Here is a 27,546-nt window from a genome sequence, read left to right as displayed (position 1 = left end):
TTTAAAAGCACATCCAAACGAGTCATTATTCTTATAGACTGCACTGTTGTATGTGATGCATCGATTTTATAAACGCTAAAGAGAAATGCTAAAGAGACTTTCTCAAAATGGACTAAGTATGAAATTTGTATTGCCTCACAGTTTAACATCAATTCACGTGTTAACATTATAAATCATTATGTCAAAAATATAAGATGGCAAAATGTACATGAAGGGTCGTTTTTACTAGACTCTTCTTGGCATTTTACAAGCGGTAAATTAGAATATTTAACTTAAACCACACAAATTTAGCTATTTTAAAAAAATAACAGTCTGATACACCTATATGCATTATAAGATTAGTCTGATACACCTATATGCATTATAAGATTTGTCTATTGTTATCTGAAAGTGAAAAAATGCCTCAATTAAACAAAGACGGTCGCACTTGCCGTGCACACGTGCGCTGCGTCTGTTCCGTTCTGTCTATCCACCAAGGCGCCAGCTCTTCGTCTTCTCCTCCGTCAAAGCAAAAGCGCCAAAGAACGCCATAAAATTTCTAAGATTGCTTACCATTTTCGCCACCAGTTCAAATTGCTAAAAAAAGGTCCAAGATTTTATGGATTCACCAAATTTACCCCTCAATTTCTCGTTCAAGCTCTAGTCTTTGATCCAAAAATCACACCACTAAAACCAATTCTCACAAACCCCAAATCCCCAAAACTCAGAATTCGATTCCGCAGTCTATTTCCAGCTAGGGTTTTTATCTCTGTGATGAGTTTTGCCTCTTCTGTATGGCTCAAAACCCCCCGTTTCTTCTTCACCTTTTCATCCTCAACGTCTTCATCAGTTTCGCCATATACCCTAGTCTCTGCGCTGATTCGGACGATGATTTTTCGATTCTTGGGTTCGAAATTCACGGGGACTACTCGCCACCTTCGCCGCCTCCGAGTCCGCCGCCGCCCCACCCTCCCCCGCTCTCGTGCCAGGGGGGTCTCAACGGAATTGGGTCTCTGGACACCACTTGTGAGCTGAATTCAAGCTTGATTCTTGAAGATAATGTGTATATAGAAGGAAATGGGAGCTTATATATACTTTCCGGTGTTAATTTGAGCTGCCCATTATTGGGTTGTGAAATTGTGGTTAACATTAGTGGGGAATTTAGTTTAGGTAGAAATTCAATGATTATTGCCGGGTTAGTTTCGGTTAATGCTTCGAATGCGAGCTTTTTAACTGGTTCAGTAATAAATGTTACGGCATTGGCTGGTGCACCCCCGGCGCAGACTAGTGGCACCCCGGATGGTGTTCAGGGTTCTGGTGGAGGGCATGGTGGGAGAGGTGCTAGTTGTGTGATTGATAATACGAAGCTCCCCGATGATGTTTGGGGTGGGGATCCATATGCGTGGTCATCGTTGGATGAGCCAGTGAGTTATGGCAGTAAGGGTGGAACAACTAGTAAGGATGAGAAGTATGGTGGGGAAGGAGGTGGGAGGATTTGGTTGGAGGCAAGAAGTTCAATTGATCTTAGTGGGAGTGTTTTGGCTGATGGTGGTGATGGTGGGATTAAGGGTGGTGGAGGTTCAGGGGGCAGCATATTTGTCAAAGCTCGTAGAATGTATGTACTTTACCTGTTTTGTGTTTAACTTTAAACAATGACTCACTAATGATTATGTCTATTAATATGCTCAATCATGGAAGCTAATAGTTTGTTTTGTTGGATTTCTTGTTAAGTACCTCTTGCATTGCGTAACTACAATTATTTTTCTTGAAGAGCAGGACTGGAAGTGGCAGGATAAGTGCAGTGGGAGGTAATGGATTTGCTGGAGGAGGAGGTGGAAGAGTTTCCATCAAGGTTTTCAGCAGGCGTGATGATACCGATATCTTCACTCATGGTGAGTAAAAAGTTATCATTTTGTAATATAATTTTGTACATCAAAGCAAAGAACTTGCTTAAGTTTCTCTTCAGTAATATGTAGAGGAAGAACTTATTTTTGGGAGAACCATTGGAACTACTTTGTTTTTGTACAATACCACTGCTATGTTGGTGATGTTCTGCTTCTTCTGGCAGGGGGAAGGAGTTTAGGCTGTCTTGAAAATGCGGGTGCTGCGGGAACATATTATGATGCTGTACCTCGGAGACTTATAGTCAGTAATCACAACTTCTCCACACAGACTGACACGCTTCTGCTAGAGTTTCCTAAACAGCCACTTTGGACAAATGTTGACATCCAAAATCATGCCAAGGCTTTGGTTCCTTTGTATTGGAGCCGTGTTCAGGTGATTGAAGAACTAAACTAACTTTGGCGGCTCTGTGATGAAGGGCTCTTCTTGTCTCAATTTTTATAATTATAAATACAAACATGCTATTTAAAGTCATATTATACTGAAATTGTAATGCATTGTACAGGTTCGAGGTCAAATTCGTTTATCATGTGGTGCAGTTTTGAGTTTTGGTCTTGCACATTTTGCTTCATCAGAATTTGAGTTAATGGCTGAAGAGCTTCTGATGAGTGATTCTATTGTCAAGGTAAGCGTAAGACTTATCCGTTTTATTTATTTCTTTCTTTCTTTCTATTCTTACATGTTTGACTGTCAGGGCAAAATTTAATTGGGGGTGGGGGTGGAAATAGGAAAACACCATCTCATATGTTGCAGTATTCTAAAACTTGAGTGTCTATTGTCTTTTTCTGATAAGCTCAGATATTTGGGGCTCTTCGAATGTCTGTCAAAATGCACTTGATGTGGAATTCTAAAATGCTAATAGATGGTGGTGCTGATTCAATTGTGGCAACATCCTTACTTGAGGCAAGCAATTTAGTGGTTCTCAGGGTATGTTGAAACTAGAACCTTGATTTTACACTTAAAAGACACATAGAACCTTGATTTACGTTGTCAAATCATGCTTCCGTATTTGGTTGTCAGGGGGCGTCTGTGATACATTCTAATGCGAATTTGGGAGTTCACGGACAAGGTTTCTTGAATTTGTCCGGGCCAGGAGACCTGATTGAAGCACAACACCTGATTCTGTCTCTATTTTTCAGTATCAAGGTAAACTGCAGATTTGGTGTGTATTTTTATGTATTCATCATTTCGTTAAAACCAGGTTTTATGAATTTTATGGTGCAGAGTTTTTAAGTATCCACCCAAGTATCATATACCTAGAATTGTTGGCATCTGAGGGACAATTTATTTGGAATCAGTTCTGTTACTTAAATTTGGAAACTTGTATTGATTTGTTGATTTGCTTTTTAACAGCATAAGAAAACACTTAAAATATGTACGAAAACATATTCTCTGATTTTGTTTCAAGTGTAACTTTTGAAGTGTACCGTATGATTTGTGCATTATTAATATCTTGTGGCCATGTACATACTGAATTTTCTTCTTTTAATACTGAAGATTGGACCTGGATCTTTACTGCGAGGGCCCCTGGACAGTGGCGGTAGTAATATGACGTAAGTTTTAAATTCATAGTTCTCAATGATGTCATTTTTTTCCCATTGGCATTGATTTTCGTTTTGGGAATGGTAGGAAACCCCAACTCAACTGTGAACTTCCAAACTGCCCCATGGAATTACTTCATCCACCCGAAGATTGTAACATGAACTCTACATTGACCTTCACTCTTCAGGTCTCCCATTGATCCAGATTGGGAACTAAGTACTTATCTTTGTCAATTTGGTTAAATGTTTAAGAAGGTTGAACAGAGTCCACCTTGTTTTTCTGATAAATGGTTAGCTTCCTCCTTCAGATCTGTCGAGTTGAAGATGTTATTGTTCAAGGAAGTATAACTGGATCTGTTATACATTTTCACTGGGTTAGAGCTGTATCGGTCCACTCTTCCGGGGTAATTAGTGCATCCGGGCTAGGTATGCATTTGGACTCTTTAGTTTTTTTTTTTATAACAATTTTGACTCAACATGCAACCTGGATGTTTGCTTGGATTTGAGGCGATAAATGATTACCTAGACTATGCATTCGAAGATCATAGGAATTTCTATTTCTATGCACAGGTTGCACTGGTGGGGTTGGTAGAGGAAAGCTTTTTGCAAATGGACTTGGTGGTGGTGGTGGGCATGGTGGCAAAGGTGGGGATGGGTATTACGATGGAAATTTTATTGATGGTGGTGCTTCCTATGGAGATGCTGATTTGCCTTGTGAACTTGGTAGTGGTAGCGGAAATGATAGCCTAGCTGGTGCAACTGCAGGTGGTGGTATCATCGGTAAGAAACATTAAATAAATATATCGAAACATGTGGAGAAAGTTTTAGAAGATATCAACTAATCAATGGATTAAACATGTCTAAATTGTTAAATTAGGTTTTGTTTGTGATGAGTGATGACTTTCTTTTTGTGATTGATAGCTAATGGTATTGGGTCATTATTCTTTTCTGAACTGTAACATGCTTCCTTTTTTTTTTCCCCTCTCCCTGAACAGTAATGGGTTCATTGGAGCGCTCATTGGCAAGTTTGTCTCTTGATGGTTCACTTAGAGCCGATGGAGAAAGCTTTGGAGAAGAATATTTGGAGAAAAATGATAGGATCTTTTCAAATATAGGTCCTGGGGGTGGTTCTGGTGGAACTGTTCTATTGTTTGTTCAAACATTAGAACTTGGTAATTCTTCTACAATCTCAACTGTTGGTGGACATGGTAGTCCTAGTGGTGGTGGTGGAGGAGGTGGTGGGAGGATTCACTTTCACTGGTCAGATATACCAGTTGGGGATGCATATCTACCTATAGCAAGTGCGGGAGGAAGCATCATTTCTGAGTTAGTATCTGGAAATAGATACTGCTTTTCACAATTTTGACATATATGCATCGTACATTGTTGAAGTAAATTTGTTTTTAAGTACCACTATAATTTTCTCACTTAATGATAGGTGTACACTAGAACACGTGCCACTTCTATTAAGTTTCTTTAATATAAATATTGTTCAAATATAAAATAGTTTCTTTGTATAACAAGTGTTTCTGGTGTTGAGATATCACTCAAGTTTTAACCCTCTTTTTCGTTTCCTTGGTGCAGGGGAGGTTTCAGTAGAGGTCATGGTCGGGCTGGACAAAATGGGACTGTTACTGGAAAGGCCTGTCCCAGAGGGCTTTATGGTATCTTTTGTGAGGTAGCTTCACTATTTATATTTGGATGACATTTTGACTTAGTTTTAAGATATAATATGGCTCTGTTCATGCGAATATATCAAGCATCGCGTAAGAAACACGTTCCATAAGTTAAGCTTCTTGTTGTAAGCTTATTTTGAAAATTCTAGTTGATGTCAGTTTTACATTATTTAATTGTTCAATTGGAATATTTTGTATTAATATTTGCCTTTATGATTATAGGATTGAACATGTTTTCAATGAGTTTGCTTAGTTTCTCATGGTTTTCATGTTTATGTTTTTTTTTCCCCGGTAAAATACCTTTTTTTTTTTGTTCACTATTTGACCAAATTGTACTGCAGGAATGCCCTATTGGCACCTTCAAGAATGTGAGTGGCTCTGATAGAGCCCTTTGTCATGCTTGCCCATCTTTGGAGCTTCCACATCGTGCCATATATGTCACGGTTCGAGGTATCCCTAAATTTAACTCTGGCTACTATGGGCAAGAGCTTTGCTATGATTTTCTTGTGAGCTTATTTAAATAAGACCTGGAAATTGTGATGGATTGGATTTTTTTTTTGTTGAGAGTGGTGTTACGTGATTTGCCTCAATTATATTATTCTTTGGGTAAATCACCTCTTTAACTAGTTGAAATTTTGTCAGGTGGTGTCACCGAAACTCCATGTCCATACAAGTGCATTTCTGACAGATATCACATGCCAAAATGTTATACAGCATTTGAAGAGTTGGTTTACACTTTTGGTGGACCATGGTGGTTTGGTCTTATTCTGTTAAGTGTCCTCATCCTGTTAGCTCTCGTGCTTAGCGTTGCACGGATGAAGTATGTTACTGGAGACGAATTACCGACTCCTGTACCTGCTCGACAGGGCTCTCGTTTGGATCATTCCTTCCCTTTCCTGGAATCGTTGAATGAGGTTCACCTCCAGTCTTAACTTTGGCTACTTAGTTTTTATGACTGGAAGAATGGTCATTTAAAAACCAAATTACAGTGCCCTGTAATCTACGACATGTCATGTTAGATGTGACAATCCTGTTCTTGTGTAGGTTTTGGAAACAAATAGAAACGAGGAATCTCAGAGTCATGTGTATAGGATGTTTTTCATGGGGCCAAATACATTCAGTGAACCTTGGCATCTACCTCATTCCCCTCCGGAACAAGTCACAGATATTGTGTAAGCTCTCTTTCTCTTTAGTGTATTAGGATTTTGGTGGTATGATGCCCTCTTTAAAATAATTGCGACAAGTGGTACCTTAGTTATGCACTACATTTATGCTTTGTGCTTGATAATTAGCTCATTGCTTTATAGTACCCAAGTTGCATAAACTTCTGCAAGTGTTTTAAAGTATTTCATTACATGGCAGGTATGAGGCTGCATTTAATAGATTTGTGGAAGAGATTAATGCTTTAGCTGCTTATCAGTGGTGGGAAGGATCAGTCTACAGCATTCTTTGTGTTTTTGTCTATCCACTTGCGTGGTCATGGTTACAGAGTCGAAGGAAAAAGAAGTTACAACAACTGCGTGAATATGTTCGATCAGAATATGATCATTCTTGCTTGCGTTCTTGTCGTTCACGTGCACTGTATGAAGGACTCAAGGTATATCTAAGGAAGTCATAATTCTCTTGCCAACGTCTTTTGAAGTGTACCTAATTGGAGATATAGGAGTTGAATTAACAGTTTTAGCATCATTTACTGTTTTGTGCCGCAGGTAGCTGCAACTTCTGATTTAATGCTTGCATACATGGACTTTTACCTCGGTGGAGATGAGAAAAGAGCTGGTCTTCCTCCCCGTCTTCATCAGAGATTTCCCTTGTCATTAATTTTTGGAGGAGATGGAAGTTACATGGCGCCTTTCCATCTTTGCAGTGATAACATTCTCACTAGCCTCATGAGTCAGGTTATCTATCTACCTTTAGGGCTGTGTTAGATATGAAGTTATTTGTTTCCTATTGCTATTTGTATAAAGCATAAGTTCTGATATTTGATCTGCTTTCAGAGTATTCCACCTACCATCTGGTATCGGCTTGTAGCTGGTCTAAACGCTCAACTGCGATTAGTTCGGCGTGGTCACTTAAAGTTGACTTTTGGTCATGTTATCAGCTGGCTTGAAACGCACGCCAACCCTACTCTTAGTGCATATGGCTTACATGTTGCTCTTGCGTGGTTTCAGCCTACAGCGTCTGGGTATAGCCAGTTTGGACTTTTGGTATATGCTTTAAACAACGAAAGTGTGCCACCAGCACTGGAGGGTCAAGATGCATTGTCACCGCGGGATCATCTGTCACGGTAACATTCAGCTCCTGATTATCTTTGTAGCAAGTTACATACCATATGGCTCATGTTTCTTCCACCCTATTTGCAGTACACCAAGAAATCATTGGGAAAACCCATTCGACCATTTGAGACTCATTGACCATTGGATGTCACAGAAAAGAATTTCTGGAGGAATTTTACTCAGCAAGAGCTTAAGGACGTTTAAAGAGAAGAAAGTCATATGTTATCCGTTTTCTTTCATAGTTTATAATGGCAAACCGGTTGGCCATCAGGTATTGAACATGCCTATGTTTATATTATACCGACTTGGTCTTTTTATCGTTCCTCGTTCTGAAATCCGGTTGTTCTTGGATGCTATTCTAATTCTCCCTGGTATGTTCTTCCGTTATCACAGGATCTTGTCGGTTTGTTCATCTCTATTCTACTCTTGGGAGATTTTAGCCTAGTCTTGCTCAGTTTGCTGCAGCTATATTCTATTTCACTGTTGAACTTTTTCTTGGTCTTATTTATTCTTCCTCTCGGTCTACTATTCCCCTTCCCGGCTGGAATCAGTGCTTTGTTTAGTCATGGACCTAGACGGGCAGCAGGTCTTGCGCGTATATATGCTTTGTGGAATATCACATCCTTGATCAATGTCGTAAGTTGTTCTGGACCGAATGGCTTTCGTATTCAAAAGAACAGCATAGGATACAAGCAGGCAATGCCCTTTTTCAACAGCATGATTCCTGACATTTTCCGGTTGTTAACAGGTTGTTGCATTTACTTGTGGATTGATTCATTATACGACCCACACGAGGAAGAAGCATTCGAACTTTCAATCCTGGAATTTTAGCATGTAAGTTGTTAAACCTTCATTGCGGCAAGTGTTTATATAGTTACTGCAGCAACGTAAAGTTCTTGTGTCAATACAGGGATGAAAGTGAATGGTGGGTGCTTCCCTGTGGCTTGGCACTGTGTAAACTCGTGCAGTCGCGTCTCATCGATTGCCATGTGGCGAACCAGGAAATTCAGGATCACTCGTTGTACAGCAAGGACCCTGACGTGTTCTGGCAGTCATGAAAGAGGTTCATTGACAAAGTTCAAGTTTTATTTAATTTTAATATTTGGTTTTTTTTTTTTTTGTTTTTTTGGTAAATATGTGTACCCTATATAGATATTTCTTTTTTCGATCGAGGTCATCTTTTAGATCGTGGCCTATATTATTACAAAAAAAAAAAAAAAGAGAGAAAAAAAGAAAAGTTCTCGTACAAATGTCTTGAGGTATAGAGCATCATCTAACCGTTGTCAACCCAAACACAGTTTTTCAACAACGCTCCATGCCTTTCATCCATTTGCTTGTGCCGGTGTATCCAAATCGGTTTTCGCTCGCAATGTTCATATATTTACCTGACATTATGAAAAGGAAAACCCTACTTATCAGTCCTCGAAAGTCCGAATTCGTGACATGTTTGATTACGAAACGATGGGGTTGTAAATGAAATAAAAGTACTAAACAACATTGTTTCCAATTAGAAGGGACTTGAGTTGGCCCTACTTCGTACTCTGTTTTCAGGCGAGAGAAGTTATGATTTCGTGCAAACTTATTAGGAGTGGGGTGGGCTGTGGTGGGTCTATTCACTAACTCGAGGGCTTAGGCAGTGCTTAGTTTGATGGCAGCATAACGAAAGCGGATTTTTTATGTTTGTGTGCACGTATCATAAAAGTCTTTGTCCACGGTAACGATACGAAGCTCGACGACTCCACCGAAAAATTGTTCATCAGCACACTGCAACTGGTCATAAACAATTAAAGTAAATCTTTTATACCAAATAAGACGCAAAATTATAACAATAAATGAAATAGGTATTAAACCAATATTTTTGTTTTGCGGTTTGATAATATTGTTTCTTATCTATAAATTAAAAAAATTTAAGCTTGACTTCAGATGACGAGTCCAACACTTGATTAAAACCCAATCACTGTCCAATTATCACGATTTATATTCTTTGATATGGTATGATGACGTGGCAGCAGTTAGTTGGTGGAGGTTAACCCAGTGCAGACGGATGTAAACCTTCTATTTTGTTTCTTTGTCCGTCGCCAGAAATCATTTTCGGATCTCTTCTATCAAATTCACTCAATCATCCCATTCGAGTCCTTGAAATTTGATCTAACGGCTAAAGTTATTATAACTTTTAAAAGGGCTTCCTGTGTTTAGCCGTTGGATCAAATTTCAAAGGTCTGAATTTGTTGATTGGGAAGATTTGGTCAAAGAGATCCGGAAAAAATCTCTTCCCCGCTGGTATCTAAACTCTAAAGCCTATATAAGGTTAATGTCTATTTTTTACTTTATGGATTGAAAGAGAAAAATCCAATAAGATTAAAAACTCTGTATCAGGTCACAATAAGAACTAGATTAAGAGATACGATTTATGCACATCATTTTTCTTCTTCAATGTTTTGTTTCTTCATTTTCTTTTACTCTACTCAATTTAAAATGAAATAAATAAGGACGTGTAGAAGTCAATTCTGGATTAAAACCGAACCATCTTCCTCTTTCTCTCTTTATGTTCTTGTTTGGTATAAATATATATGTATGTAACCATCCTCTCCTTACAACGGTGACAAATGCGTTATTTTCTGTGACAAATGTACATTTGTCATGTATCACCACAATTATTATTTCATAGAAAATATCTAGGGAGAGTGCCACGCAAAGAAACAAGTATAACTACTTTTCCCTGCCAAAATCACCTAACCTTCTCTCCCTTGGTGAGTCTCAGAACAGAGAGGAATAATGGGGGAGCAGAGCTTGGCAGCTCCACTCTTGGGCAGTCATGGTTTGGTCAATAACAGCAAAAAGACTGCCAGACCTCTCTGGCTCCTCCTACTTACATTTTTAGCCATCATCATCTGTCAGTTCTCTCTCTCTCTCTCTCTCTGATCATATATGTGTGTGTGTGATCTGTGTTCTGGTTTTTGATATTGTAAAAACTTTCAGTTTTCTTTGATTAAGGAACCCCGATTTCTGTTTTTCTGTTTGATCAACATGCTCAACTCTGCAAACTGCAGCTATGGAGGAGACCAAAATCTTCATGATTTCAACTCGATCGTTCTCTCATAGCTTAATTTCCACTATTATGTTTTACATTTTATTTTCTCCGGATAATTTTCCTTGTCAAGGGTATGAAGCAATTCAAATGTATCTCACCAAAATTACAAAAAATAAAAACATCAAACTGTGATTTATTTGGAAAGAAAATCAGAAAATTGGAATCTACCCTTTTTTTAAGATTCTTGTTTATACAACGTAGAAGCATAATTCTTGGCCACACATCGTAAAGATAAATGCTTTAATATTTGACCAATTTTTCTATTTTTCATTTAATTTTCTAGTTGTAGGCCTTATATTTGGAGGGGACACGAAGGGCTGGTTACTTGAAGGAGCAAACAAAAACAGTGAGGGGAAATTTGGAGGCAATGAATCTGACATTGTTGAGTCAGAAAATGGAGTTGTTGCTGCAGACGATGCCAGGTGTTCCGAAGTCGGAGCGTTGATGCTCAGGCAGGGAGGGCATGCAGTTGATGCAGCAGTGGCAACTGCATTGTGCCTTGGTGTTGTTAATTCCATGGCAAGTGGGATTGGAGGTGGAGGTTTCATGCTTGTGAGATCTTCAGCAACCTCCCAAACCCAAGCTTTTGATATGAGGGAAACTGCGCCATTAGCTGCTTCACAGGTCTAAAAATTTCATCTTTTTGGCTGAAATGCTAGTTTTGTTTGTAGAGATATTGTATGGGAAGACCGGACGCATTGACAAACCTCACTTCTGTTTAATTTTCTTCGACTTTGATCGCATTTATAGACATTGTTGATCCATCATGGTCTAGAATGGTCCCTTAGAAGTTCGATTTCAGGTTAATTGAAGCGAATAACATCAGAGACTAGAAACCTAAAAGAATGAACCATGTCAGTGGATATGATCGAAGTTGAAGAAAATTTAGTATAAAGTGGGGTTTTCTTAAAGCGTCCTGCCAATGGGTCTGATCTAATCCTTTAGGCTGATCATTGTCATTGTAAACAAACAGAATATGTATGCGAGCAATCCCAAAGCCAAGGCTGAGGGTGCACTGTCCATGGGAGTTCCGGGTGAGATAGCCGGTCTCCATGAAGCTTGGTTGCAATACGGGCGTATTGCTTGGAGGACTTTATTTCAACCTGCAATAAAACTTGCTAGAGATGGATACGTAGTTGCTCCTTATCTGGGAGGATATCTAAGTACACATGGAGATAAAATTTTAAGCGATCCTGGCTTAAGGCAAGTGTTTGCACCAAATGGGAAGATTTTAAAGGCAGGCGATACATGCTACAATGTGGAACTTGGCCGGAGCTTAGAGGCGGTGGCAGAACTTGGGCCGCAAGCATTCTATAATGGCACTCTTGGCGAGAAATTAGTCAAGGATGTGAGAGAGGCTGGTGGGATCTTGACAATGGAGGATCTGAGGAATTACAAGGTGAATGTTGTGGATGCAATGGCTGCGAATGTGTTGGGCTACGCTGTTTTCGGAATGCCTCCTCCTTCGAGTGGAACATTGGGGCTGTCTTTGGTGGGTGGTTTCTCTTTCCGAATTCTTTTCTTTACCATTTTGTTCTTCAGAAAATGCAATAGCTTATGAAAGCATTAGTTTTCAATCCTAATGGGATGACGATGGCAATGCCTTTTGAAAATTGAAACACAGGTTCTGAACATTTTCAACAGCTATGGAACCACGGATGCTGCGAACGGAGATCTTGGTCTACACCGCCTGATTGAAGCGTTGAAACACATGTTTGCAATCCGAATGAATTTGGGCGACCCTGCTTTTGTTGATACAAGTGAATCCGCGTCTGCTATGCTTTCCCCATCTTTTGCAAAGAAAATTCGGCAGAAGATATTTGACAACACAACTTTCCCTCCAGAGTACTATTTGCACAGGCACGATCAGCTGACTTTTGTAGTTCAAATTAGAGCTTTTCTCTGAGTGATTATTCTGAATTTTTTTCAGCTCATAATTAACCAGGTGGAGTCAGCTCAGAGATCATGGAACAAGTCATTTCTGCATAGTAGACGCAGATAGAAATGCAGTATCGGTTACAAGCACCGTAAATTACCCTTTTGGAGGTGGAGTGCTTTCTCCTTCTACTGGAGTTATTCTCAACAACGAGATGGATGACTTCTCAACTCCGACAGAGATATCCCCCGACCATCTCCCTCCTGCTCCAGCAAATTTTATTGAACCGAACAAGAGACCTTTATCTTCCATGACTCCACTTATAATCACCAAGGTACAGAAACTGCTGCATTGCATACTTTGCGTGTCCTTAAGATAATAGTAGCTAATCAAAGGAAGGGTTTTCTGCATTTGCAGGACAATCAGTTGGCCGGGGTTCTTGGCGGTAGCGGTGGTATGAACATAATTCCTGCAGTAACCCAGGTTTTCCTGAATCATTTCGTAATGGGGATGGACCCTTTAGATGCCGTTCAAAGTCCAAGGATCTACCACAGGGTTTGCTTTCTTGCTTCAGTTCATATCCATGATAGATGTTATGAACTCTGTACGTTTTTTTTAATATTTTCTATTAATTCCGTGCAGCTGATACCGAACATAGTTTCCTACGAGAACATGACTGTGATAGACGGTGATCACATTGAGCTTTCAGACGAAAGAAAGCTCTTCTTGCTAGAGCGGGGTCATAAGTTGCAGGCTAAGGCAGGGGGAGCCATCACTCAGCTCGTTGTTCAAACCCTTCGAAACCCTGCAAACATAGGCCGGAAAAGCGGAAAGAATTCTAATGAACAAATTTTTCACGGTAGACTCACCGCTGTAAGTGACCCGAGAAAGGACGGGAAGCCTGCAGCCGTATGATTGCAAGTTTCTGTAGATTAGGAAGGAGAGGCCATAGTCGGATTGTGCAGATTTGTTCGTACATAGAAAGACATCACGCGTAGCATAGGTTAATTTTCAGTAATGTTCTCCTTCACTTTGTGTTTTTGGATGAATTTCAGCAATATTATAGTGTGTTCCAACTTCCAATTAAACCAATCACAATTTTCAATAACCAAGAAAAAAGAATGGTATTTATCCTCATTGCGATTGTTGTACAACAGGCAAACAAAAACAAAATCAAACCCTTCGAGTAACTCGATTCAACGCATAGCAACTAGCATCTAAAATGGCATCTTTCTAATTCATTTTGTCCATCAGCTGTATCGGCGCCAGAATGCTAGACTTGTTCGTTTCAACAATGCATCCATTCATGACCATTTCTTCTAGCATGAAATGCGCTTTCTCCAAATGGAACATGATGTCTAGTTCACACTGCAAATTCAAGAGTAGGAAAACAAAAGTCGGAAGTAAATACCAAGAAAATGTTCATTTAGCTCGAAAGTTACAAGAAAAAGTTAACTATGCACTCTGTTTCTGGAAGAGGAGCTTACCACATTGCCGAAATGACGGTCCATAGTCTCAACCAACAGATGTATGAACTCCAAAATTGCAAGCTCATTCTGCAATGGAAATGACAAGTAGAGGGAAACAACGATTCAAAGACACGGTTGGAGGCATCAAAAGAACAGGTTTGTGTTTGAGTAACTTACTTCATCATTGTCAACTCCAACCAGGAAAAACAACGAAGCATAGCGCCTGTACACAATTTTGTAGTTCCGATGCTCAACAAACGAACACTGTTCCATGTACAAATACACATCAGCATCATAAACATGGATAACGGCTTCGCATAGTATCTACTAATAACAAGAAAACAAAAAACTAACTTGAGTTAACTCAAAAAGAACGACAAGTTGATCAAGTTTGATATACTTATGCTATTTAACTACAAAACTTTATGACACAGCCCATCCAAATTCCATGCATATGCAAGCGAAGAAATAACCACTACCGGTGCTAAACATGACTAGCATTAGCATTCCCCACCCAGTCACCTATGCGTGAGCATCCTAATAACCAACCAACGCAACCCGTTTAGGCGTTTACTAGACCTCGTTCAAGGTAGGAAGGCAGGTAGTGAACTCTTCCAAATGAATTAAGCTCAGCGGGACCCAAAAATATGAACTTCGAAAAGGGTTCGTGACAAATGAGATTGCCCACCAAAGCCCCTAAACATAAAATCCTAATGCAGAACATGGATCATACGGTAATGAGCGTAATGTAGCAAGTGCTTGATATTCACGATCTGTATTCTAACGTCAAATCATCAAACATATACTCGGAGTTTCGAGTTCGATCTAAAGCGAATTAACAAGAACATTTTCTGAAACAAAAACTCAATGCACCCAGTAAAACTTAAGAAATACAAAACCAAAATAACCCAACAAAGTTTCGGATCCGAGTTCCACTTTTTTTCGATGAACAAGCAAAATCCATCGTCACCTAATGATATTCCAAGGTTCAACAACTTAGCATGAAAACTCAGCATTGAGCAATTGGGCATTGCTAATTTCGTATGCAACAAAAGAAAATCGGAGATTCTGGTTCCGATAATTAGATTCGATGATCAGGCGTAGAAATCGATGAAAGGGAAGTGCAGAGAGAGAGAGAGGGGTACCTGTTGCTCTGCGCGGGCGAGGCATTTGCGGACGATTTCAGGTTCAAGAGCTCGCCGTTCTTCGAGAGTGAGGTATTCGTAGTATTGGGCAAGCCGGGTCTGCCCCTGTTTGTTCACCATCAGTATAAATCTGATCCCCATCTCCTTCCTCCTCTCTCACTCTCTCCAACTTCTCAGACGGACGTCTGGTTTTCTGCAGCTCGAGCAGCCTCGAGGATCTGTTTTTTATTTTGTACGAAACCTCGAGGATCTGTTTTGCTGAATCATTTTTCACAAGCTTTCCTTTTCTTATTAAAAATATATTTTCTTTTTCCTACAAGTTTGGTGGAGAGTGCCGAACGTATCTCTTTGAATAACTTCTATGTTTCGGCACTGAGATACCGAATATTTTCCCAAAAAAGTTCTAAAGTTGGGTGCTACTGAACTATCCTATAGGTGTTTGGTGCTGCTGCGGTGAACAAGCACGGATCATAACTTTTTAAGGGCTAATTTTAGCTATTATCCTTGAAACTCGATTTTGATCTCACTTTATTTTCTGAAACTCAAAAATCGCGCTTTACTTTCTAATACTTAAAAGTCGCTCAATTTTAATTACTTGTTTCTGTTTATTTTGTCTAAAAGACATGGAATACTAGAATGAATGGGTGGCATATCTCTTCTTGATCTTCCCAAACGACGTCTTGGTCATCCATTACTTTTTTTCATGGTAGACTGCATCACAGTCAAATATTCTGGAAACAAAAGCCTTACATCCCCGAACACCTACAACAATAAGACTTCGATTCTCGCCTTCTCTTTTGAATATATGAAACTAAAACTAAGGAGCATTACAGTAGCGATCTCAATTACAAGCATAGCTGATTTCCTTGTTCAACAAGTTGTCCTCTAAACCATTTTCCTGATCCAGCAACTAGGTTGGCGGATCTTCCTCTTTCTTGTCCTCGATGACATCTTTAGCACTCAAGAAGCTTGGCTGGTTTGTCGAAGATAGAAGCCGGGCCACATTCTGCCAATTATCACAACCTTGTTCCGCTGCTCTATGATTCTCTGCAAATCATCCATTAATCAATCACTTCATGTCAATCACTAGTTCATGTTTTATCACAAACTAAAAGATAGATAAATTTTACGGATAATGTGCGTTAGCAAAACTAGTTACAAACTTTTAATCAACATAGAGTTGAGGACCCTAAACAGACATTTAACCGTACATGGCTCACGTTTTAGTATTCTTCTATTGTATGTTTGGTGTCCCTCCCGTTCTATTTTTTGTTAAACGTCAGTATGTCTGCGTATGCCTCCTAGTTTTATGCATGATATGACGCACTCACATGGAAGGGTATATAAGAATGTCTCCCATTGACAGGCCCAACTGTAAATCATGTGTAACCAGCCATTGCTCCATGGACAGCGCTTAGAGCAAGAAGCATGCAGTACACGTTATCGGAGGGCATTTCTTGGAACCGCTCAGATCTTATACGTAGGATCTGCAAATAATGAAGTGCAATGCTTGATTAATTGCTCTAGTCCTTCCTCTTGCTGAGAACATAATTGTTCCGCCGCGTTTATGGATGTTGTTCACGCTCTTAGAGTGAGGAATCGTGTTACGCGAGTAGAAACCCCGGTATCCTTCCTGCAAATTTACGTACTCCATTAGCCAATGATGCCACTGAATCATGCAATCCAAATCTCCATAAATCAGTTTGACACTATAAATCACTTGCATCAATTCCGATAACTTCCTTTACATAATACATATGGTGCAAGCAACATGCTATCTCCCTAATCACTGTGTTGAGTCCAGGGCATAGACCCCCACATGTCACAATACAGGCATTAACATCATCCGCTTGAAAATACACCTGATGACAAAGAAGCAACAAAGTCAATTGACAGGATCATGGTATTTAATCATGTCAAAATTCGTTTGTAAAATACACGAAAATACGTACTCTTTGGCGCGGTCCTGCCCTCCGGAAATGTGTGCCCCTTGGACTATTGCTGTGAACAACAATCTGCGAAAGGCAGAAGAGAACACAAGAACTAATTTTACACAGATAGTAAAAATTGCAATCCAATATGAACATGTAATTTCTTTATCAGAAAATTGGAGGGAAAACGGCATTCAATAAAGGAAAAGGCTTACCTTTTAGGCAACAGTGTCATCCACATTAACAAAGTACTGCCTGATGATAATTTCAAAAAGAAAAACACTAAAACAAAGTACTGCTTGAAATAAGAAAAAAAAATTTTATATGCACTTGAAATGTCACTGTAACGGTATTTCAAGTTAACTATATATATATATATAATTTTCAAATAATTGTGTGTGATAAACTTAAAATACAACTACAATAACAAATTAATATATCCTATAAATGTGTGTGATTAACTTTTTTTTGGGAAAAGATGTTTCAAACACCAATAGAGTATAAAAGATAGCATAAAAAGCTGTTCAAAACTCAAACATAACTATCAAAAACAAAAGTTGTGTCTTAAAAAAACACACCGTCGTATGAGGAACAACTTCACACAACTTACTTGACAACTGAGTATGCAGGATTGCCTTGCAACGGGTTCGGGTGGGTCTGCAAAAAGGCCATCAAAACACAGCGGATTTGGGTAGGTTGGATTTGTCACATTCAAGGGCTGTGTGCCACATGTATTTGTATGGTCGGATTAGGGTATAGGGTTTGATGTACTCTGCAGAACCATCTTCAGGTGTTCTTGTCACAATCTTATAACTACGATATATAGGTGGATCGATGCTCTTTATTTGTAAAAGGGGAGTGTTAAGTCTCTTGATGTACATGAGTTCCACATTAGAGTACGCATGCGTTCAACAGATGCCACTGTCCAATTTGATCTTTACCGTAATTAGATAAGATTAATTGTGAAGTTTTTTTTATATATATAATTCAGCATAGCGTCCTATGCAACTAAGTTCTTTAAGTTTTGAGTTTTGTATGCACCTAAAATATCCTCTTTTTTATAATTTATCGCAAGTGTATCCCCAACTGTATGCATGCAGTTGGAGTTTTAATATAAAAAATAACATAGTGTTGGAGGAAATTATCATCTTTATAATATGATATACATTAGATTCACGAGGTAATTAAGTGTGGCGAATTTTCAAGAAGTCCATTCTCATCAATGTGGGATTCATTCTCCTATGACTTATTTTTAAATCTAACATGTGAACAATATAATAGGATAAAGTGGAGCACGTGTGGTCTTTGGGTTCTACACGTGGGACTACATGCTCTGAATACCATGCAAAGAGTTTAGATTCCACCATAAAACCAATTAGAAATATGTGGACCAGCCAAACTTATAGCCCATGTAAGGTCCATCTTCCCATCGATGTGAAATTCATTCTCAAACAACTTGGTTTTGTGTTATAAAAAAAAATGTCATTAATTTGACAAGTTATTTAATAATGTTATAGATTAGATTATGGAGGAAATTATCATCTTTTTTATATGATATATAATAGATTCAGGGGGTAATTAAATATGTCCCCTTGGAAAATAATATAAGATGAAATTCTACATATTTTTGAATTCATCATAATACAAGTAAGACACTTTTCCATCAATTTTGGAGTTGAGCTGATGACCAATGAATCCACTGTAACGATCTTCTTTGGCCGCCATGCATATATCAATGACTTTCTTTGACAAGAAGTCATCTTGGTAATATGGCTGGGTAATAAACTCATCAACAGGCATCCACTGAACAAGAAGATGATCAAACACATCAATCACTCAGAAATCGGAGTGGGAACAAAAATTAATTTCCCGATAAAGTTTTTGATAAGACGAATATTTTTTATTAGTCTAATTTACAGGACATGACGTCTAATAACTGGTCTAACCATGATCGCTTTCAAAGAAATTTAATGTGAGTAAAATTTGATTATACCTTTGCAGCTTGGATTTCCTTGTCATCTATTGTGACCTCGTAGGATAATGGCTTGAGCATGCAGACAAAGAGCAAGTCTGACTGGTCAAATGCTACCAAGTGTGCATGCCTAGCAGAAGAAAATAGATATTAATTTCATATGCATATTTATATACATAGCAAACTAAGGAGAGATTGGTGCCAAGACCTCACCTGAAAGCTACCATTTTTAGGAAAGTGGTGTCAATCTGTGAACATTAAAAAGTGTGATTAGTGGGTGTGATTAGATTATTATTAAGAAGTAATTAAGGCAATGATTAAAATTATGTTCTTACACCAGTTTCTTCTTTTACTTCTCTGATAGCTCCAGAAAATATGTCTTCAGACTAAGAAAATTAAGAAGAGAATCACATTATTTCTTTTCCATCAAGGAAACTGAAATTCCATGAAACAAATAAATGAGAATTATTCACCTTGTTGATATAGCCAGTGGGCAACTTCCACACACCGGAGCAACTACAAGGGCACTTCTCTTTTACCACAAGAACCTTAATTATGTTATGTAAATTGCATCAGTCAGAAAAATTTACAAATTATGCAATGGCCCCAAAAACGCGAACAAAACTTTATTGGATTTCCATAGATATATACCTCTCTTTTATCGTTGATCACAAATCCTGCGATACCAATTTGATGCGAGGGGCTAGCAGGAAGCACACATGGTTCCTTCGGAATCCAGTATGTTAGCATAATATATCCTGGTTCAGCATGGTGATAGTTGAAACCCTCCTGATTAACATAAGCCAGTCAGATGTGTTGTAATTAACTAAAACTATAAATTTATTAAGTTATGATGAGAATCGAGTGTTTCTGAGGTCCCATTGGACAACAATATTATGTCCATTTGGAACGGTATAAAGAAAATTACTATAGCCTCAGCGCAAGGATGACACATATAGATTGAGAAATAGTTCATTTTTTTACATATATTATGGAATTGTTACCCGAACTGCAATTGGAACAAGATCAGCTTGCTCTTGCAGTATTTTGAGCCATACCCCCCTTTTTCCCTGCACATAATAGTACTTTTGAGCCATGTTTACAAAGTGCCTATCCATACTAATATGGTACGAATGTGTCTCATTTTCCCATATATTATACCTTCATTTTCCAGTTGGATAAGGAAGCCTGAAAAGCGGATGCAAAAGCATTTGCACTCGTGGGAAGGCTCTCCGAATTAATTATGACTCCACCATATTCATCGTTCCATGCATCAAGTATTCCCGTTGTCACACTCTGGGAAGATGAGTTGGGAGATGTGACATGAGTTGCTGCTGTTTTCTTGAAGCCACCCCCAAGAAATGGCATGCCGTGAAAATTGAGCTTAGCAGTTGAGGTCATTGAGAGAATATATTTCTGCCGAAATCCTGAATAACATAATAAAAAGTTGATTAAAGTCCTTATGCAAAGAAATGTCTTAAGCCAACTGATTAAGGCAATGTGTCCATCCCCTTACAGTTAAGATCGATTTCTCTTCCCTAAAGACTAGACTAGTTTAAAGTATCATCTTGTCAAAAACATAAAAACATTTGTTTTGCAATGTAAACTAGAAACACATATAATCTTATATGGCAAGGAGAAGTAAGTACTGACCATTTGGCAACCACTCGAAAGTGCAATTTTTAGTCCAGGAAGCTGCAAACATTGGCCCGTGGAAACCCCCCAATGTTGCTGTTGCCATTGTCATAGTTTTGGAAACAAATTAAGACAGGACCAAACTAGTATTTGTATATAGCCATTGCATGCAAATTGATGTGCAGGAAACGGAGAGAAGGTGAATATTGAAGGGAATAGCATCTGCAGGACAAGTAGTAGAGGAAAGAGAATATCGCTTAATCTATTATGCATATACAACATTATGTCAAGATTTGAAAGTGACATATTAGCGGCCCATCATTAATCAACGTTGCATTGTAGGTGCGTGGTCTTATCACAAATTGTTTCAATGTAACTAGTAATGAAATTTATTACATTCTCTTTTTCTAATCATCCATTAGAGTTTAAAGTAGGAACAAAAGGTCACCCCAATGGATGGAAGCAACTACAACTGCAACTAGTAGTAGTGAACTTATCCTTACGTCCTTTTAAAAAGAATGATGATATATTCCATTCCATTTTCAAGCATTTCATGGACATTCTCTGCATATAAATTCTCAATCTTAATCCAATATTTAGAAAATTGGACTTCCATAATTTTCCATACCTTTAATAATTTGACAATGTTCTTATAAAATTCATCATGTTTTATCCTTTTCCGTCACTTCATGTTCACGTTAATCCACTTCATTGTTCATCTTAATTAAAGCTTCTGGAAATGGAGGTAATTAGTTCGAATTTGCTTCCAAGTTGGCAGGAAGCAGGATTCCAAAGAGTTTAAAATCTTGGTCTTCCAGATCATTTTCTAAACAGAATCATCATTTGAATAAGGATCATTGTCTCATTAACTTTAGCATCACCATGAGTTACTTAGCACTAAGGATATATTCACATTCTTTGATGCTCATAAGTTGGTAGAATATTGAACAGTTGGAATGCGACCACTTGTCCCGCCCGCAATCTGAGATAAATACTATACATATTTGACGAATAGTCTAACAAAAACATGACAACTTCATAAAAGAAGTATTTTATCATAAAAACACAAATGGCAACGTTTCATTTGTATAACAAAATATAGGAATTTTAACACACTCACTTTGAATCAATTCGTATGTTCTAGCGAGATTTTGAGTGATCAAAAGATTGAAATGGATCAAATAAACTACTTTTTAACCTTGAAATTTAAAAACTTGAATGATGGTATTTCATATACACTGAAAAATGAATCTAACAGTATTTAAAATTTATTTAACACTCATCAATTGATATTGTTATTTTCATTTCATGTACACTCGTTAATCAATACTTTTTAAACTTGTATTTAATGAGACAATAATTGGTGGTGTTTTTTCTTTGTTTTAGAAAAGGAAAATCCAAATTTTTTTTTTGTTAATTAATACATTTCATGGACACTCGTGTAAGTATGAGCAAGACATATATGCTCATGCTTACACGATTGTTGACTTGGCACTAATCCAGCCGTCAATGTAAGGATTGTATCTTGTCGTCAATTCTACGGCCCAGATTTCCCCATTCGCAAAATTCCACTCGCGTCCGACCTCCGCAACCGGTAATGGTGGCACCGACACGTGCCAGCCAGTCCCTCACATCCGATTCCTCCTCCACTCTTCCCAGATCCTTCCACCAAAAATTCACAGCGAATCAAAGTCCGTACGGTCAAGGATTTTGAAGGTGATCGGCACCCTCCGACCGCCGCCATGTTCAAAACCGCAGCTTCGCGCCTTAGGGCTCTCAAGGTCAGTACTTGTCTCTGATAATTTGGTGATTTCATTTGGATTTTAGTAATGCGTGATGGTTGTTTGGATGCCGAGAAAGTGTAAGAAAATTGGAAGTTTGCGACGTTAAGATAGTAAAATTCAATCCGTTAGATTAGTAAAGTTCAATGTTTTCTGCGTGAATTCAATTCACTACGTTTTAGTAAAGTTATATTCAATTCGTTTCAGAGTAGTAATGTTCAAGTTTTTGAGAAGCAAATTCAACTTTCATAGAAAAAAAAATCAATTCGCTACGTTTTAGTAAAGATCAAGTTTTTCAAGGTTCTGTATGTTTTGGTGGAAGTTGAGATGCTCAGTAATTTACCCGAAAACGAAAGGTTCAGTCTTTTAGCTTCTATACAAAATTTCTGTGTTATTTCATGTACGCTGATAGTCTGATAGAATGTAACTTTTCTATTCGCAGATTTCGATGGGGATATTAGGGTCGTATAAGCGCGTTTAACAGGGGAGTGGCCAGATTTTCAAGTTTGAATGATGTTGCAACGAAGCCGTCCTCCTCCTCCTCCTCCTCCTCCTCCTCTCCTTTCCGAGGTTTGTTTTGGCTGGCTGATTGGGGAAAAGTCCAGGTCTATGCCTCCATTAGGCTTGCTTCTTTCAGGCATCAACCTCCCACCTGCATTGCCTGACCATGTTCAACCACTAGATGTTAAGATAACAACTCTCCCGAATGGTGTCAAAATAGTTTCCTTAAGGTCAGAGGCACGCACGGTCGTTCATGGAAGTGCTTATTTGATCTAATTTATCTATCCTTTCTTTCTTTTTCATCCGGTAACTTAAAAGTTTGCATTGTCTTGCATGACAGGAAACTCATTGTGACCTTGCATTTAAACTTCCTGGTGGCTGGCACAATGAGAGGGATGCAATGACTCTGAATATTCTTCAGGTCTATATCAACTATCGTCTTTCTCTAGTAACTATAACTCCTTGTGTTCCGCCCCCCTCCCCCCACCCCAAAAAAATAAAATTGATGCTTTAATACTTCTCCTTAGTGTGCTTTCAAGTGTTGCTCTTATTTTATTTATGCTATATGCATTTCAGAATTTTACTCTGTGCTCTTTATTAGGATTGAAAGTTGGAAAGCGGTAACGAATCCAGTTTAATGTAGGCACTAATGGGAGGTGGTGAATCTTTTTCAGCCTGTGGACCTGGAAATGGGATGCACTCACGTCTATGTAAGTTTTCAAAAGACAAGCAGAAATTTAAATAGTCCAACTAAAAAAAGTATAACATGGACATTAGTGCTTCAGGAGGTTCTGTTCAACTAGCCACTAGGAAGTAGAGTCCCTTTTATGTTTCACCTATTCCGTTCTTTTAGATCAGAAGTGTTCATTTTTTTTTCTTATTCTGGTTTAAATAGCCTTGGCATCTGAATTAATGTGCTATACGTGATGAGCAGATTCCCGTGTGTTAAATCGATATTCAGAATTTCATTCGATTTTAGCATTCAGTAGCATCTACAACAATACTGGCATTTTTGGAATCCAAGCTTCCACTGTAAGAAACTTTCCTTATGTCATGTGAAAATGTGAATAAGGAGAATTTATTTTCTGTTTAAACTATACTGGGAGCTGCCTCTGGATTTCAGTGTCCAGATTTTTTTTGCAACAGCCATTGGGAGACAAATTCTGACGTACAGTGATTGGTAAGGCCTTTCTCGTACCTGTATACATTAGTGTTGAACTGTGTTGGATGTGCCTAATGCATTTTTGATTGCTAATGCGGACCTTGCTTGTTAGTTATCTGTTTAACGAAAATGGATTGTACGATAATGCTTTGCAACCATATTGTGCTATTCGTCCATTATAGATTGTACCACATGATTGGTATTGGTATAATTGTGGAAAAAGCCCCAAACTATTTCAGCATCGGTTCTCCTATCCCTCTCACACGCATATTTTCACATGGAACTCCTAGGTTTATCAATACCTTATGCTGCTTACATGTTTACGCCTTTGTACAAACCACTTGAAAGAAGTTCGTTTCTGGTTTTTATCTTCACAGAAACTTTTTTTCCTTGTTAGGAAACTGAGCCATCTCTTGAAGGCTGTGGATGAGGTTTCGTTGAAGGATATCCCTCCTATTGGTTAAAAGCTTTTATCTTCCCCTCTTACAATGGCATCATATGGTGATTGCAGGTTATCATCTTACTGAGAATCCTCTGTTCATGTTACCAGAGTCCCAAGCTACGGTTCAGTCTGCGAAAAGTTCCATTTAAAATGAATTTGCTTTCGTGTGCCAAACTGGGCATTAAGCTGATCTGTTGTCTTCGTTTTGCTTGGCATCCACATACGCTAGAGCTTGTATAAAAAAATTTCGGATGAATGAGGAAATATACGTAATCTCGAGTGTAATTAACCCAATACGTAGTCTCGATCTTATATGTATCTCTTGTTGGTACAGTTTATCAGACGATGGTTATGCCATTGTTATTGTATCCTTGTGTCTAATTTTATTAGCAAACGTTGATGGAAAAGTCAAAGTGCAAATTGTTGAAGAAATGGAAGCAAATGTTAGATATTGTAGATGAACCTAACATCGGCACTGCTCTCCTCTCACAACCATTCGGAGTCGTACCGAACTTACCATGACAAATCTTGCACGTCCGTACACTCAAAATTCTATGATAATATATTCTAGCTAGACAATATATTCTAAACTATTTACGATGTTCTATATTACATGGATGAGCATCCGATATTATATTCTAGCTAGACAATATATTCTAAACTATTTACGATATTCTATGATAATATGCTATCCTAATCAACTGATCTAACTCATGTCTTAAGGAGTAAATATATTATTTTAATTAACTAATTTAACTCACATCTACTCTAATATAAATATAAAGATGAAGAGATTTAGGGACAAAATTCTGAATATTCTTCCCCCTCTCAATCTTCTGCCCAATCTGGAAAAAGTACAAAACAAAGAAAAGAAAAGAGAAGTAAAATAGAAAAAGAAAATTATATTATTCGTGTCTTTTGTCGCCTCTACTTGTCTCTCACTTTGTGCTTTGAGAAATCATGAATGTGCCGATGGATTTACCATTTGTGGCGAACATCCATTAGCATTTGGCAACCACCCACTCACCCGCTCATCCACTCATACGCAGTTTTACCACGGGATGAGATTGGCAATGAGGAATGTGTTAAAACATGCATGCAAAAACACCATTATCATAAACTTATGATCATCATGAACAATATTTTCTTCCAAATCAAAGTACGTCGTTTGCTTTCTACAAACCATATTTTTTATGACAACGTCCCGCCCCCAATGAGTAGTCTCCTCTTGCATTTTGTACCAAAACTCCTGAACTATATGTGTAGTGTATTTTGTTTGGTTACAAAATGGTCAAACGTTGAAGATCATTCGAACTTTGGCCTCGAGTGCGGAGGTAAATGTTTACCGACACTACAACTTTGAGGAAATCTTTAGTAGATTGACTAAACTCTTTTCAACTCAAATTTCTTCACAATACTCTTCAAACAAATTAGTTATCCGTGAGTCAAGTTTAGTTTTCCAAACAATGGATGCTCACAAGGGAGAGAAGGTGACTCTAGAAAAACCCTTCCAATGTACTACATTTTTTAAGTAATGTGAGTTTTACTTTAAAGAAACAATCAAAGCTTTCCAAACTTTGGCTAGCGATGTTGGAGAGCATTATGAAAGTGGCTAGTTATAAACAACGTACATTTACATCATTTCAAGTCGAAACGGATTATTTTTTAACCAGTATAGTTGGAGGTGCTCTTACTCATCTACGATTTCACGAACCATATTCAATTGTAAATATGTATGTGCGTTAGCATGCAGCATGCCTATCAAGCATTTTCAATTAAAAATGTCCACATTTGAAAAGGCAGGTGCTTGAATACGGGTAACCGTATTAAGCATTTTCCTTTCGGTCCCGGACATCACGACTTTCTAACCAAGTCCTTGTCCTTCCCGATAATCTTGTCTTGAATTTTGCTCAGGAAACTTTTTCAGAGGGTTTTATGAATATAAAATACAAATTGCAAGGTTTATATTATATTCAAGAATTTAATTCTTGGGTTGAATCTTAATTTATATATTCTTTGACATGTACCAAGTATTATTCTACCTACTTGTAGCAAATATTCTCATACATGTCTTTACTTATATAATTCATAAAGAGGGAGTATTTTCCTCGTAAAGATGTGCCCAAATAATGCAGAGCTTTGAAAGTTCTTCGAATATTTCATATGCAAATCATGCCATATAAATTTGAATTGTCCCTTATTAGTAAATATTCCATGCCTCAATTTTTCCTCTTGCTGAAATGACATAGCAGTTTCCAGTTTTAAAATACAAAAAAATTTGTAGATAGACATGCCACATATACTGAAGAAATTTTTTAGTGTAACTGTGCAGTTACCTATATATTCACCTCATACGTTAATTATTATAACTCAAGTTTAGATCCTAAGTTTATGAAATTTAACTGTGTCATTTTTATCCGTTGGTACTATGTGGTGATGATCGTTACATTAAAGAATTTTTCCATACGAAGTATCAATAAAGCATAAAAAAAAGTGCTGATATAAGCTGTTTTTATTGAATAATACAATAGGACAATCTAATTCTTTCATTCCCTAGGGACAAAAAGGGACCAATCCAAGGTTTTCAACAAGTTGAATTCATGATTTTTGTCTCGTATTTCTGTTATATATTCCCCAGAATCAATGATATCTGATCTTTTCATTAAGAAAATTACGATTTAAGCCCAAAATGGAATAAAAATAAGTTAACTTAGGGATTTCTATTTTTAATTAAAGAACAGAGAAAAAGCAAAAAAAAAAAAAAAAAAAAAAAACGAAGGGGGAGATATCAGACAAATAAGCAATCATGGACATGTATCTGTTGTGTAAACAGCATGTTGGACCATCCATCATTTTATTTTTGACTGCTTGAATGAATGAATGAATGTTATAAACGTGAAGGGCTCACCATCATCTGATGCATATCAAGACACTTTCGATAGCACAAGATTTTCCCAGGCCACAAGGATCTAAGTCCCACCCTTTGGGGACCCCACTTCTTTCAAATATAGGAGGAGGCTAACATACTTTGTATGAGTGTGCAGTATCCGAGACATCCTCCTCTAAATACAAATAACACAAGCCAGAAACAAGGGCCATAGAAAAATATATTTTGCAGGCAAAAAAACATGATTTCTTTTCGGATGAGGTAATTTATTTACTCGGTG

The 27,546-nt window shown here is 38.0% G+C and overlaps 4 protein-coding genes, 1 long non-coding RNA gene, 1 other non-coding gene and 1 pseudogene across 12 annotated transcripts; 4 read left to right on the top strand and 3 right to left on the bottom strand.

The window, feature by feature from the left end:
* Positions 1-363: 363 nt before the first annotated feature.
* Positions 364-8,915, top strand: LOC137709178 (uncharacterized). Its single transcript, XM_068448290.1, has 22 exons — positions 364-1,594; positions 1,756-1,871; positions 2,048-2,256; positions 2,387-2,506; positions 2,680-2,808; positions 2,902-3,027; positions 3,379-3,434; positions 3,511-3,610; positions 3,731-3,848; positions 3,993-4,202; positions 4,418-4,748; positions 5,007-5,100; positions 5,440-5,548; positions 5,741-6,012; positions 6,143-6,270; positions 6,461-6,695; positions 6,808-6,996; positions 7,096-7,385; positions 7,462-7,645; positions 7,768-8,010; positions 8,123-8,208; positions 8,285-8,915. Exons 1-22 carry the CDS (start codon positions 774-776, stop codon positions 8,430-8,432), a joined length of 4,314 nt encoding a protein of 1,437 aa, XP_068304391.1. The 5' UTR covers positions 364-773; the 3' UTR covers positions 8,433-8,915.
* A 1,108-nt stretch (positions 8,916-10,023) lies between these two features.
* Positions 10,024-13,478, top strand: LOC137743565 (glutathione hydrolase 3). Of its 2 annotated transcripts, none has more exons than XM_068483488.1 (7): positions 10,024-10,267; positions 10,749-11,089; positions 11,439-11,957; positions 12,090-12,325; positions 12,411-12,675; positions 12,759-12,896; positions 12,984-13,478. In XM_068483488.1, exons 1-7 carry the CDS (start codon positions 10,150-10,152, stop codon positions 13,254-13,256), a joined length of 1,890 nt encoding a protein of 629 aa, XP_068339589.1. In that variant the 5' UTR covers positions 10,024-10,149; the 3' UTR covers positions 13,257-13,478. The 2 variants fall into 2 exon arrangements, with proteins under 2 accessions (XP_068339589.1, XP_068339596.1); XM_068483495.1 differs by lacking the exon at positions 10,024-10,267 and adding an exon at positions 10,288-10,536.
* Positions 13,456-15,204, bottom strand: LOC137743580 (AP-4 complex subunit sigma-like). The gene is made up of 4 exons (XM_068483506.1): positions 14,956-15,204; positions 13,988-14,074; positions 13,829-13,897; positions 13,456-13,709 (listed from the first exon to the last, which is right to left on the bottom strand). Exons 1-4 carry the CDS (start codon positions 15,094-15,096, stop codon positions 13,575-13,577), a joined length of 432 nt encoding a protein of 143 aa, XP_068339607.1. The 5' UTR covers positions 15,097-15,204; the 3' UTR covers positions 13,456-13,574.
* A 711-nt stretch (positions 15,205-15,915) lies between these two features.
* Positions 15,916-17,558, bottom strand: LOC137747535 (ATP-dependent 6-phosphofructokinase 7-like; annotated as a pseudogene).
* An 864-nt stretch (positions 17,559-18,422) lies between these two features.
* Positions 18,423-20,599, bottom strand: LOC137729230 (nudix hydrolase 8-like). Its single transcript, XM_068468097.1, has 9 exons — positions 20,512-20,599; positions 20,020-20,285; positions 19,863-19,928; positions 19,510-19,647; positions 19,332-19,406; positions 19,194-19,244; positions 19,072-19,106; positions 18,880-18,988; positions 18,423-18,689 (listed from the first exon to the last, which is right to left on the bottom strand). Exons 1-9 carry the CDS (start codon positions 20,597-20,599, stop codon positions 18,504-18,506), a joined length of 1,014 nt encoding a protein of 337 aa, XP_068324198.1. The 3' UTR covers positions 18,423-18,503.
* On the top strand, positions 19,739-19,840 carry LOC137720543 (U6 spliceosomal RNA). Its single transcript, XR_011066536.1, has one exon. It is a non-coding gene; the product is annotated as a U6 spliceosomal RNA (small nuclear RNA).
* Positions 20,600-22,087: 1,488 nt separating the features above from the next.
* Positions 22,088-24,652, top strand: LOC137716095 (uncharacterized). Of its 6 annotated transcripts, XR_011065645.1 has the most exons (7): positions 22,088-22,274; positions 22,717-23,005; positions 23,116-23,196; positions 23,377-23,485; positions 23,710-23,807; positions 23,899-23,955; positions 24,335-24,652. It is a non-coding gene; the product is annotated as an uncharacterized lncRNA (long non-coding RNA). The 6 variants fall into 6 exon arrangements; XR_011065644.1 differs by having other exon boundaries at positions 23,899-24,652; XR_011065643.1 differs by having other exon boundaries at positions 23,419-23,485; positions 23,710-24,652.
* The last annotated feature ends 2,894 nt before the right edge of the window (positions 24,653-27,546 follow it).

This window comes from Pyrus communis, chromosome 1 (genome assembly GCF_963583255.1).
Source record: "Pyrus communis chromosome 1, drPyrComm1.1, whole genome shotgun sequence".
NCBI lineage: Eukaryota > Viridiplantae > Streptophyta > Magnoliopsida > Rosales > Rosaceae > Pyrus > Pyrus communis.
The sequence above is the reverse complement of the archived record's forward strand: the minus strand, read 5'-3'. Positions and strand labels throughout refer to the sequence as shown.

What these genes read in the sequence shown, in the direction of transcription:
- LOC137743565 (XM_068483488.1), top strand. Translation starts at nt 10,150, where the DNA reads ATGGGGGAGCAGAGCTTGGCAGCTCCACTCTTGGGCAGTCATGGTTTG. An exon ending in CCAGAGTACTATTTGCACAG is followed by an intron (nt 12,326 to 12,410) that starts GCACGATCAGCT and finishes ATAATTAACCAG; the next exon opens with GTGGAGTCAGCTCAGAGATC. An exon ending in CTCCACTTATAATCACCAAG is followed by an intron (nt 12,676 to 12,758) that starts GTACAGAAACTG and finishes CTGCATTTGCAG; the next exon opens with GACAATCAGTTGGCCGGGGT.
- LOC137729230 (XM_068468097.1), bottom strand. Translation starts at nt 20,599, where the DNA reads ATGGCAACAGCAACATTGGGGGGTTTCCACGGGCCAATGTTTGCAGCT. An exon ending in TTTCGAGTGGTTGCCAAATG is followed by an intron (nt 20,286 to 20,511) that starts GTCAGTACTTAC and finishes TATGTTATTCAG; the next exon opens with GATTTCGGCAGAAATATATT. An exon ending in AGGAAATCCAAGCTGCAAAG is followed by an intron (nt 18,690 to 18,879) that starts GTATAATCAAAT and finishes CTTCTTGTTCAG; the next exon opens with TGGATGCCTGTTGATGAGTT.
- LOC137709178 (XM_068448290.1), top strand. Translation starts at nt 774, where the DNA reads ATGGCTCAAAACCCCCCGTTTCTTCTTCACCTTTTCATCCTCAACGTC. An exon ending in TGCAGGTGGTGGTATCATCG is followed by an intron (nt 4,203 to 4,417) that starts GTAAGAAACATT and finishes CTCCCTGAACAG; the next exon opens with TAATGGGTTCATTGGAGCGC. An exon ending in CAATCCTGGAATTTTAGCAT is followed by an intron (nt 8,209 to 8,284) that starts GTAAGTTGTTAA and finishes GTGTCAATACAG; the next exon opens with GGATGAAAGTGAATGGTGGG.
- LOC137743580 (XM_068483506.1), bottom strand. Translation starts at nt 15,096, where the DNA reads ATGGGGATCAGATTTATACTGATGGTGAACAAACAGGGGCAGACCCGG. An exon ending in TCGCCCGCGCAGAGCAACAG is followed by an intron (nt 14,075 to 14,955) that starts GTACCCCTCTCT and finishes TACATGGAACAG; the next exon opens with TGTTCGTTTGTTGAGCATCG. An exon ending in TTGGAGTTGACAATGATGAA is followed by an intron (nt 13,898 to 13,987) that starts GTAAGTTACTCA and finishes TTTCCATTGCAG; the next exon opens with AATGAGCTTGCAATTTTGGA.